This window comes from Oncorhynchus mykiss, chromosome 18 (assembly GCF_057628025.1).
Source record: "Oncorhynchus mykiss isolate SJ-2025 chromosome 18, ASM5762802v1, whole genome shotgun sequence".
Taxonomy (NCBI): domain Eukaryota; kingdom Metazoa; phylum Chordata; class Actinopteri; order Salmoniformes; family Salmonidae; genus Oncorhynchus; species Oncorhynchus mykiss.
Window position 1 is genome coordinate 42532311 of NC_143039.1, and position 12680 is coordinate 42544990.

The window sequence follows — 12680 nt, forward strand, 5'->3', positions numbered from 1 at the left end:
GCGGATGGTCTCCTGAGGGATCTCCTCCCAGACCTGGACTAAAGCATCCGCCAACTCCTGGTGATGGAGCGAGACATGATGTCCCAGATGTGCTCAATTGGATTCAGGTCTGGGGAACGGGCGGGCCAGTCCATAGCATCAATGCCTTCCTCTTGCAGCAACTGCTGACACACTCCAGCCACATGACGTCTAGCATTGTCTTGCATTAGGTGGAACCCAGGGCCAACCGCACCAGCATAGGGTCTCACAGGGGGTCTGAGGATCTCACCTCGGTACCTAATGGCAGTCAGGCTACCTCTGGCGAGCACATGGAGGGCTGTGCGGCACCCCAAAGAAATGTCACCCCACACCATGACTGACCCACTGCCAAAATGGTCATGCTGGAGGATGTTGCAGGCAGCAGAACGTTCTCCACGGAGTCTCCAGACTGTCACGTCTGTCACATGTGCTCAGTGTGAACCTGCTTTCATCTGTGAAGAGCACAGGGCGCCAGTGGCGAATTTGCCAATCTTGGTGTTCTCTGGCAAATGCCAAACACCATGCACGGTGTTGGTGTAAGCACGGTGTCGGTGTAAGCACAACCCCCACCTGTGGATGTCGGGCCCTCATACCACCCTCATGGAGTCTGTTTCTGACCGTTTGAGCAGACACATGCACATGTGTGGCCTGCCGGAGGTAATTTTGCAGGGCTCTGGCAGTGCTCCTCCTTGCACAAAGGCGGAGGTAGCGGTCCTGCTGCTGGGTTGTTGCCCTCCTACGGCCTCCTCCACGTCTCCTGATGTACTGGCCTGTCTCCTGGTAGCGCCTCCATGCTCTGGACACTACGCTGACAGACACAGCAAACCTTCTTGCCACAGCTGGCATTGATGTGCCATCCTGGATGAGCTACACTACCTGAGCCACTTGTGTGGGTTGTTGACTCCGTCTCATGCTACCACTAGAGTGAAAGCACCGCCAGTATTCAAAAGTGACCAAAACATCAGCCAGGAAGCATAGGAACTGAGAAGTGGTCTGTAGTCACCACCTGCAGAACCACTCCTTTATTGGGGGTGTCTTGCTAATTGCCTATAATTTCCACCTGTTGTCTATTCCATTTGCACAACAGCATGTGAAATGTATTGTCAATCAGTGTTGCTTCCTAAGTGGACAGTTTGATTTCACAGAAGTGTGATTGACTTGGAGTTACATTGTGTTGTGTAAGAGTTCCCTTTATTTTTTTGAGCAGTGTATGTTTTAAGCAAGCAAAATTAAATCCAACTACCATGATTCTACTCAAACAATGTCACCCAATAATATCCGATTAGAAAGGTTAAAAAATGTAAAACATCACAGCACAACTGAAAAATATATGGCACATGGTGATAGGTGGGATGGGCTGAGAGTGGCTGAGGGTTGGGATTAAAGAGCTTATGTTTGGTAATGTATTATAGTTATGTGACTGCTTTATTTAAAAGTACCATGTATGTGAAATGTATATGTAGCAAAAAAGCTGTAAAAAAAAACTATGAAATTTGTCCTCCGAAGAGGGGTTAATAAACAAAAAATAATAATGTTACCCAACAAGAGTCAAAGACTAATTAGAGCAGTGAAATGGATGCCATGCTGTACCATAGTTAGATACACTATCTATACTGTGTGTACCTCTATGTGCTGTACCTGATGGGGATGATGTAGGAGAATAGCACGATGAAGCGGAACAGGTTGCGAAACCAGGGGCCCACAAAGCCCTGCAGCGCTACCATGACAATAGACAGGACAACCTGAGCCAGGAACAGAGCCTTGGTAAGGCGGTTCAACTCCAGGTCCAGCAGACCCACCTGTTGAGGCGAAAGAGGTCAGGGTTCAGAGGTTAAAGGTTAAAAAGACAGACAAATCATCCCCTGGGACTAGATATGCTTGGTTTCGTTGACTCTTTATGCATGCATGTATTTATTATGGATCCCCATTGACAGCAGCTACAGTTCCTTGGGTCCTGCCATATTAAGGCATTTATATACAATTAAAAACATTACATTTCATAACACATTAACTGTGTACCCTCAGGTCACTACTCTACTACCACATATCTGCAACACAAAATCCATGTGTACGTGTGTGTATAATGCTTATGTTATCATGTGTGTGTCTGTGTTAGTCTTCACAGTCCTCACTGTTCCATAAGGTGTATTTTTATCTGTTTTTTAAATCTGATTTAATTGCTTGAATGCGTTACTTGATGTGGAACAGATTTCCATATAGTCATGGCTCTAAATAGCACTGTGCACCTTCGAGACTGTTCTGTACTTGGGGACTACGAAGAGACCTCTGATGGCATGTCTTGTGGAGTATGCAGGAGTGTCTGAGCTGTGTGTTAGTAGTTTAAACAGACCTCTGAATGCATGTCTTGTGGAGTATGCAGGAGTGTCTGAGCTGTGTGCCAGTAGTTTAAAACAGACCGCTCAGTGCATTCAACATGCATACTTCCCACAAATACAAGTAGTGATGAAGTCAATTTCTCCTCTACGTTGAGCCAGGAGAGATTGACGTTAGCCCTCCATGTACATTTAAGGGCCAGCTGTGTTGCCCTGTTCTGGGCTAATTGTAATTTTCCTAAGTCCCTCTTTATGGCACCCGACCACACGACTGGACAGTAGTCCATGTGCGACAAAAGTAAGGCCTGCCTTGCTGATAGTGTTGTTAAGAAGGTAGAAACTAGAGCCTGTAGGACCTGCCTTGTTGACAGTGCTGTTAAGAAGGCAGAAACTAGGGCCTGTAGGACCTGCCTTGTTGACAGTGATGTTAAGAAGGTAGAAACTAGGGTCTGTAGGACCTGCCTTGTTGATAGTGCTGTTAAGAAGGTTGAAACTAGGGCCTGTAAGGACCTGCCTTGTTGATAGTGCTGTTAAGAAGGTAGAAACTAGGGCCTGTAGGACCTGCCTTGTTAATAGTGCTGTCTAGAAGGTAGAAACTAGGGCCTGTAGGACCTGCCTTGTTAATAGTGCTGTCTAGAAGGTAGAAACTAGGGCCTGTAGGACCTGCCTTGTTGATAGTGCTGTTAAGAATGTAGAAACTAGGGCCTGTAGGATCTGCCTTGTTGATAGTGCTGTTAAGAAAGTAGAGCAGCACTTTATTATGGACATACTTCTCCCCATCTTAGCTACTGTTATATCAATATGTTTTGACCATGATAGTTTATGGTCCAGGGTTACTCCAAGCAGTTTAGTCATGTCACCTTGCTCAATTCACACATTATTCATTACAACATTTAGTTGAGGGTTAGGGTTTAGTGAATGATTTGTTTTTGAAATATTTAGGACTCATTTATTTCTTGCCACCCATTCAAAAACTGACTGCAGCTCTTTGTTAAGTGTTGCAGTAATTTCACTTGCTGTATTGACTGACGTGTATAGTGTTGAGTCATCCGCATACTTAAAGCCAGTGGCATGTCATTTGCAAAGATCTAAAAAAGTAAAGGGGCCTAGACAGCTGCCCTGGAGAATTCATATATATATATGAGGCGCTTCCATTAAAGAACATCCTCTGTGTTCTGTTAGACAAGTAACTCTTTATCCACAATATAGCAGGGGGTATAAAGCCATAACACAAGTTTTCCAGCAGCAGACTATGATGGATGTCAAAAGACACACTGTGCAGCAAAACAGCTCCCACAATCTTTTTATCACCCATTTCTCTTAGCCAATCCTCAGTCATTTGTGTAAGTGCAGTACATGTTGAATGCCCTTCCCTATAAGTATGCATAAAGTTGTCAATTTGAATACTGTAAAATAGCATTGTATCTTGTCAAGCACAATTTTTTCCAAAAGTTTACTAAGGGTTGGTAACAGGCTGATTGGTCAGCTATTTGAGCCAGCAAAGGGGGCTTTACTCTCCTTAGGTAGGATAATAACTTTTGCTTCCCTCCAGACCTGAGGGCACGTTCTTGTAGGCTTAGATTGAACATATGGTAAATAGGAGTGGCAATATCGTCCGATATTATCCTCACTAATTTTCCATTCAAGTTGTCTGACCCAGGTGGCTTGTCATTGTCGACAGACACTTTTTGCACCTCCTACACTCACTTTACAGAATTCAAAATTACAATGATTGAACAAATTCTGAAAGACAGTTACACTGTGTAGTGTCAGCATTTGTCGCTTGCCAATGAAAAACTAGTAGGCAATATCAGTGGGTTTTGTGATGAATGAGCCATCTGATACAATGAATGATGGAGCAGTTGGCATTTTTGCCCAAAATTTCATTTAAGATACTCCAAAACTTTTTACTATCATTCTTTATATAATTTATAGTACAGTTTATTTTTTTGTTAACAATTTTAAAAAAGCATTGTACCGCATAAAAACATTGAGCATGACATCCAGACATATCCTCCAACATAGCACACAGTCAAACAGTATCTCACAAGCTACAATACAGAACTAAAAGGGTTCAAGTCATCAACTCCCAGTTTTAGAAATAACATTACAACTAAAAATGTATCCAGCTTCTAGAATTGTTGTTTCTACAAGTGATCCTAGCAAGCATTTGTTTATAAGATGCTAACCTCCAACATTGATTCTATCCACTGTTTCAGAGTAAGAGTGGCATGACCTTTCCAAATTCTAAGGATTACTCTAGCTGCTGTAACCATACCAACAATGATCAGTGCAAATTCGTCACACAAATTTGTTACATTAAGTAACTCTGTTCTATCGCCCAAGAGACATTCAGTGGGGCAAAAAAGTATTTAGTCAGCCACCAATTGTGCAAATTCTCCCACTTAAAAATATGAGAGGCCTGTAATTTTCATCATAGATACACTTCAACTATGACAGATAAAATGAGAAGAAAAATCCAGAAAATCACATTGTAGGATTTTTTATGAATTTATTTGCAAATTATGGTGGAAAATAAGTATTTGGTCACCTACAAACAAGCAAGATTTCTGGCTCTCACAGACCTGTAACTTCTTCTTTAAGAGGCTCCTCTGTCCTCCACTCGTTGCCTGTATTAATGGCACCTGTTTGAACTTGTTATCAGTATAAAAGACACCTGTCCACAACCTCAAACAGTCACACTCCAAACTCCACTATGGCCAAGACCAAAGAGCTGTCAAAGGACACCAGAAACAAAATTGTAGACCTGTACCAGGCTGGGAAGACTGAATCTGCAATAGGTAAGCAGCTTGGTTTGAAGAAATCAACTGTGGGAGCAATTATTAGGAAATGGAAGACATACAAGACCACTGATAATCTCCCTCGATCTGGGGCTCCACGCAAGATCTCACCCCGTGGGGTCAAAATGATCACCTTGAACGGTGAGCAAAAATTCCAGAATTCCAGGGACCTAGTGAATGACCTGCAGAGAGCTGGGACCAAAGTAACAAAGCCTACCATCAGTAACACACTACGCTGCCAGGGACTCAAATCCTGCAGTGCCAGACGTGTCCACCTGCTTAAGCCAGTACATGCCCAGGCCCGTCTGAAGTTTGCTAGAGAACATTTGGATGATCCAGAAGAAGATTGGGAGAATGTCATATGGTCAGATGAAACCAAAATATTACTTTTTGGTAAAAAAAACTCAACTCAAAAGCATTTCAAGGTCCCATAGAACATCTTTGGAGGGACTTGAAAGTCCGTGTTGCCCAGCAACAGCCCCAAAACATCACTGCTCTAGAGGAGATCTGCATGGAGGAATGGGCCAAAATACCAGCAACAGTGTGTGAAAACCTTGTGAAGACTTACAGAAAATGTTTGAGTTCTGTCATTGCCAACAAAGGGTATTTAACAAACTATTGAGATAAACTTTTGTTATTGACCAAATACTTATTTTCCACCATAATTTGCAAATAAATTAAAAATCCTACAATGTGATTTTCTGGATTTTTTTCCTTCTCATTTTGTCTGTCATAGTTGAAATGTACATATGATGAAAATTTCAGGCCTCTCTCATATTTTTAAGTGGGAGAACTTGCACAATTGGTGGCTGACTAAATACTTTTTTGCCCCACTGTATCAGTGAAACTGGAATTGTTAACCTCAACCATTCCTCCAGATTTTTCAAAACATCCTTCCAGAAAGGTAGTACATTCCCATATTGCATGTAAAAATGTCCAAGTGTCTTTTTGGCATTTCCAACACAGAGAATTGTCGGTCAGTCCCATCTTACGAAGTCTTAGTTGGAGTCCAATAAAATCTACAGTGCATTCGGAAATTATTCCGACCCCTTGACTTTTTCCACATTTTGTTACGTTACAGACTTATTTGAAAATGAAATAGTTTTTTCCACCCTCAAGCGACACACAATACCCCATAATGATTTTAAAAAAATAGTATTCAGACTCTTTACTTAGTACTTTGTTGAAGCACCTTTGGCAGTGATTACAGCCTCAAATCTTCTTGGGTATGACGTTACAAGATTGGCACACCTGTATTTTGGGAGTTTCTTGCATTTTATTCTCTGCAGATCCCCTCAAGCTCTTTCAGGTTGGATGGGGAGCGTTGCTGCACAGCTATTCGCAATCAAACTACTCCCCCATAGACAGATCGAGTGGTTTCAGAGAGACGACATCTACGTGTAAATATATGTTGCATTTCTAATCTGAATGAGCGGTTGTTAGGGTGCTAAATGTTCATATTCCAGTGAGCGTAGCTTCCAAATGTATGTACGACAAGTTGACTCTTTTTGTCGCCCTCTCTCCTTACCACCCCTCCTTTTCCGTGGTGTAACCAAACAGTCATGCTTTTGCTAGTCCAGTTGGGACCTATTAACATTCCATTATGTTAGTAATCAATAACCTATACAGTGTGTTTATGCATTTCTGTGTGATTATTTAGTTAGTAAATAAGTAATTAAGCCAATTTGTGTATCGCTGATTCATCACTTAAGCTAGGGTTTGTGCAGATATCCAGAATTATGCGAGGTTCAGATTGACACTGAGGTAATAATTCAGAATTGACTGTTATTAATGTAAGAGATATTTATAGATCTTTAGAGTTTAAGTCGGGAGATAGTAACTCGGTAAACAACTTTTCCCGTGGTGCCCCAAATTCCTAATAAGTTAATTGTTACATGATTCTGCACTAATTTTCATAATGAGTGTATTCTTATTAGTAACTGGAATAAGCAATTTCATAAATGTGTCAAGGGCAGCATCTGGTTGCTCCTCATTACACACCACATACCAGCAAATATTATTTACATCTTCAACGTAGAAATCACTACAAAACCTCTTCTATGATCTCTTATACACTATATTAGGCCCAGCCTTTGGATCTTGGGTTTTTCTAGATATGGCTAATATATTGTGACCGCTACTTCCAACGGATACTGCTCTAAAGCCGATTTTTGCAGCATTAGTAAAGCTGTGATCAATATATGTTGATGATTTAATTCCTGTGCTGTTTGTAAATAACCTGGTAGGTTGACTGATAACCTGAACCAGGTTGCAGGCACTGGTTACAGTTTGAAGCTTTTTCTTGAGTGGTAGCTTGATGAAAGCCAGTCACAGTATTTAGGTCACCCAGAAAATTACCTCTGTTGACATCACACACATTATCCAGATACTGACTGTTAGCACTTGGTGGTCTATAGCAGCTTCACACAAGAGACTGCTCTATCAAATATCAAATCATAGACTTAATTATAACATAACACACATAAACCCGAGCCTTTGGTCATTATGGTCAAATCCGGAAACTATAATTTCGAAAACAAAACGTTTATTCTTTCAGTGAAATACGGGACCGTTCCATATTTCAGCTAACTGATGGCATCCCTACGTCTAAATATTGCTGTTACATTGTACAACCTTCAATGTTATATCATAATTATGTACAATTCTGGCAAATGAATTATGGCCTGTGGAATAAATGGTCTTCACACGGTTCGCAATGAGCCAGACGGCCCAAACTGCTGTATATACCCTGACTGCTTGCACGGAACGCAAGCAGTCATCGATAAGAGACATTAGTGTGCAGCCATATTCTGATTGGCTCTGTCAATCACAACATTCTTATTGGCAGACTCGACAGCCTTGGTTTCTCAAATGATTGCCTCGCCTGGTTTACCAACTACTTCTCTGATAGAGTTCAGTGTGTCAAATCGGAGGGCCTGTAATCTGGACCTCTGACAGTCTCTGGGTGTGCCGCAGGGTTCAATTCTCGGGCCGACTCTCTTTTCTGTATATATCAATGATGTTGCTCTTGCTGCTGGTGATTCTCTGATCCACCTCTACGCAGACGACACCATTCTGTATACTTCTGGCCCCTCCTTGGACAGTGTTAACTAACCTCCAGACGAGCTTCAATGCCATACAACTCTCCTTCCGTGGCCTCCAACTGCTCTTAAAACGCAAGTAAAACTAAATGCATGCTTTTCAATCGATCGCTGCCCGCACCTGCGCGCCCGTCCAGCATCACTACTCTGGACGGCTCTGACTTAGAATACGTGGACAACTACAAATACCTGGGTGCCTGGTTAGACTGTAAACTCTCCTTCCAGACTCACATTAAGCATCTCCAATCCAAAATTAAATCTAGAATCGGCTTCCTATATCACAACAAAGTATCCTTCACTCTTGCTGCCAAACATACCCTCGTAGAACTGACCATCCTACTGATCCTCGACTTCGGTGATGTCATCTATAAAATAGCCTCCAACACTCTACTCAACAAACTGGATGCAGTCTATCACAGTGCCATCCGTTTTGTCACCAAAGCCCCATAAACTACCCACCATTGCGACCTGTACGCTCTCGTTGGTTGGCCCTCTCTTCATACTCGTCGCCAAACCCACTGGCTACAGGTTATCTACAAGTCTCTGCTAGGTAAAGCCCCGCCTTATCTCAGCTCACTGGTCACCATAGCAGCACCCACTCGTAGCACGCGCTCCTGCAGGTATATCTCACTGGTCACCCCCAAAGCCAATTCCTCCTTTGGTCGTCTTTCCTTCCAGTTCTCTGCTGCCCATGACTGGAACGAATTGCAAAAATCTCTGAAGCTGGAGACTCACATCTCCCTCACTAGCTTTAAGAACATTTTACAGATCGCTGCACCTGTACTTAGACTATCTGTAAACAGCCCATCTACTGTATCTACCTACCTCATCCCCATACTGGTATTTACTTCGTTATTTTGCTCCTTTGCACCCCAGTATCTCTACCTGCACATTCATCTTCTGCCGATCTACCATTCCAGTGTTTAATTGCTATATTGTAATTACTTCGTCACCATGGTCTATTTATTTCCTTAACTTACCTCATTTGCACTCAGTGTATATAGACTTTTTTGTTCTACTGCATTATTGACTGTATGTTTTGTTTATTCCATGTGTAACTCTGTGTTGTTGTATGTGTCAAATTGCTACGCTTTATCTTGGCCAGGTCGCAGTTGCAAATGAGAACTTGTTCTCAACTAGCCTACCTGGTTAAATAAAGGTGAAATAAAATAAAATAAATAAATAAGAGAAGTGACACAATTTCCCTAATTATAAGAAATTAATGTTAGCAGGCAATATTAACTAAATATGCAGGTTTAAAAATAAATAATTGTGTATTGACTTTAAAAGGCATTGATATTTATGGGTAGGTTTGGTGCAACGACAGTGCTAAATCATCACCCGTTTAGCCCCCCCCAACCCCTCTTTTACGCTTCTGCTACTCTCTGTTCATCATATATGCATAGTCACTTTAACGATACCTACATGTACATACTACCTCAATAAGCCTGACTAACAGGTGTCTGTATATAGCCTTGCTACTCTTTTTTGAAATGTCTTTTTACTGTTGTTTTATTTATTTACTTACCTACACAGACACAAATTGCTCCCAAGGATGATTCAGACTTGTGGAGGTCTACAATTTTATTTCTGAGGTCTTGGCTGATTTATTTTGATTTTCCCATGATGTCAAGCAGAGGCACTAAGTTTGAAGGTAGGCCTTGAAATACATCCACAGGTACACCTCCAAATGACTCAAATGATGTCAATTAGCCCATCAGAAACTTCAAAATCCATGACACAATTTTCTGGAATTTTCTAAGCTGTTTAATGGCAGTGTATGTAAACTTCTGACCCACTGGAATTGTGATACAGTGAATTGTTTCTTAGGATACATATGTTGATCTGGACAATGTTTTTGCACTTTTCTGGGATTATTGATTGTTTTTATTGCTAAACTGCTAGGCTCATCAGAGAGAGACATGACGGTGATGGTTGTGTTTGAGCTGATATACTGTTAGTACACAGTGGACTTCAGTGCTAACTCGGGTTCATAGGCGCATGATTACTGCTGACAATAGCTGTAGGATCGACAAAGGCATTCATATAGAAGTATTCCTTCATATAGAGACAGCAGGATCCCTAGTGTATGAACTTATAAAGCTAGTTACTGATAGGCAAATAATGCTTAAGCCATTCCTTAAGTCTCACTTTCAAGAGGACATATTTTTTTATCCCCTCCTAGGATAATGAGTTCCTCAACCTTATTACGTCAAGGGTGAAGAACACGGGAATAATCAGGCGAAAGTCTCCACTGCAGTCTTTTATCATGCAAACCGTGTTGTTGGGCAGAGATGAGTTTCTTGGTGGCACTTCCTGGTAAACCATAAACTGAATTGTCACAAACCTCCTTGAATACCACAAAAAGAAGCCAAAAAAGAGTAAGTTCCCATATTGAAATGGCTTTTCCTTCAAAAGGTCCAAACTTTTCTTTTATTTCTCAAGTGCATCGCTCAGCCAATGGAGCATGTGGGAAAATGATGTCAAAAAAAGAAGTGCCCTTCCCCTCTCTGGCAGGGCTCGCAGCAAAGCACCGAACACAGAGGTCTTTCATCTCCGCACCATGCAAACAAAAACAGCAAGCCATAACATCTCCCCCTAAATAAAGGAACTTGGATTGAAAAGGGGGGAGGGGGAGGATGGGGGGTGTATATAAAGCAGGTGAATTCCAGTGCTGCTAAGCCCCTACCAGCCCCATTCCCCAGAGAACTGAGAGCACTGAGAGAGCAGTGAGTGACTTATCTGCTGTAGTTAAACCCCCGCTGTAGAGGGGGGTAGAAATATCCCCCCCCCCCCACCCCAGTGCCTCACTACAAGGTTCATGCTTGAGCTATTGAGAAAAATAGGGGGTTTGGTAGATTAAAATTAAGAAAAATTTAAGACAGAGGACACAGTTTAATGGCTGAAAAGCAAAGGATACCCTTTTGCCTGAACAATGGACCAACCTTCATTTTCTGAGGCTCGCTGAGGATCAGATGAAGTCACTATTCATTCAGTCAGGGGGGGAAAGGACTCAATTACCTCAACCTAAAGATGCTATCAATGAATAAAAGTGCATATTTTACTCCATTCATCCCAAACCCATTAAAAGTGAAAGGAATTATTTAATCTGGCTGCACGGCGGTGTTTGTGTGAAATTTGATGATGAATTACAGCCTTGAGACATGCATATTCATTGAGCAAAAGCCAAAGAATCCTAACACTAAGACCATGGCAAAAATAACAAGCAGGTAGTATATTCAGTAACATTCCACATGATTGTGCTTAAAAGAAAAGGGAAAAAGACAAAACAGCAGAGAAAGCATTTCGGATCTTTTTGTATATCATGTAAATCATTCTAGTAACCGCCAATGTGCTCTGTGAAGAACCAGTGGAAATAATAAGTACAGGGTTCAATGAGGAATAGACGTTGGGGAATGTCTCACATCACAGAATGTTGATGTACTGTTTTAACAACATCCAAATAAAAAGAGAGAAGCTACACCTGATGTCCTGTCACTCAGATCAAGTGCATTGTGCTGGCTTGTGTCACAATAGATTATGAGGCAAAAACCTTCTTGTGACTTTAGCCACACTGTATTGACTTTCTCCCCAATCTCAGTCTCCATATTGGCACTTCTGACATCTCCTTGAAATATTGAATTCCTCTCAACCGCGGAGCTTACACAAAACACTGGCCCTTGCTGTTCGACCGGCAACATCAGCGATCTTATTAAAAGGAACTTGTGTCAAAAAATGTCCATAGTGAGGAGAGTGTCAACCAACAAAAAGGTTAACACAGAAGAGTGTGGTTGTGGCAAAGATCTTTAGGTAAGAACTCTGTACACATATCAGTGCATGGCAGAGATATTCTTCCTTCTACTGTTGCCAAAACAGTGCCAGACAGCGGGATCTAATAGATAGCTCTCTATCAGTTGACCCACGTCCATCTAATCTGAAGATCTTGGGTTTGAAATCTTATATTTAGAAACGCGTTTTCATTAATCTCCTCGTTCTGGGGAGAATAAACGCTCAATGGGGATTCTGCAGGATTAACTTTGTGCTGAAAATGTAATTTAAATCCTGGGTTGGTTAATTTCCCTCCAGGTTAATTAGCATGGGGGTGACCTTTAGAATTGACAGGTCAACAGTGATTGATTACTGATTAGAGAAAGGCAGCGGAACAGAGAGAGGAGTTCTGTGGTTCTCAATGCTGTACGGGCCTTGAACCTTTTGAGGCTTATAATCTTACAAATCTAACACCACTGAAATTTTATAAATGGTATGACAACATTTCAGTTTTTTTGTAGCTGCTTACTGTACATCTTTAATAAAGGGAGCCTTAAAGGGATACTTTGGGATTTTGGCAATGAGGCCCTTTATCTACTTCCTCAGAGGCAGATGAACTTATGGACACCATTTTTGTGTCTCTGTGTCTAGTATGAAGG

General features: G+C 41.7%; 1 protein-coding gene across 2 annotated transcripts in view; it reads right to left on the reverse strand.

The window, feature by feature from the left end:
* Nucleotides 1–12680, reverse strand: part of atp9b (ATPase phospholipid transporting 9B) — a 59728-nt gene that overhangs the window by 30244 nt on the left and 16804 nt on the right. For both annotated transcript variants that reach the window (XM_021571744.3, XM_021571743.3), the window contains exon 12: nt 1657–1817. In XM_021571744.3, coding sequence (XP_021427419.3) covers nt 1657–1817 — 161 coding nt within the window. The remainder of the gene's footprint in view (nt 1–1656; nt 1818–12680) is intronic.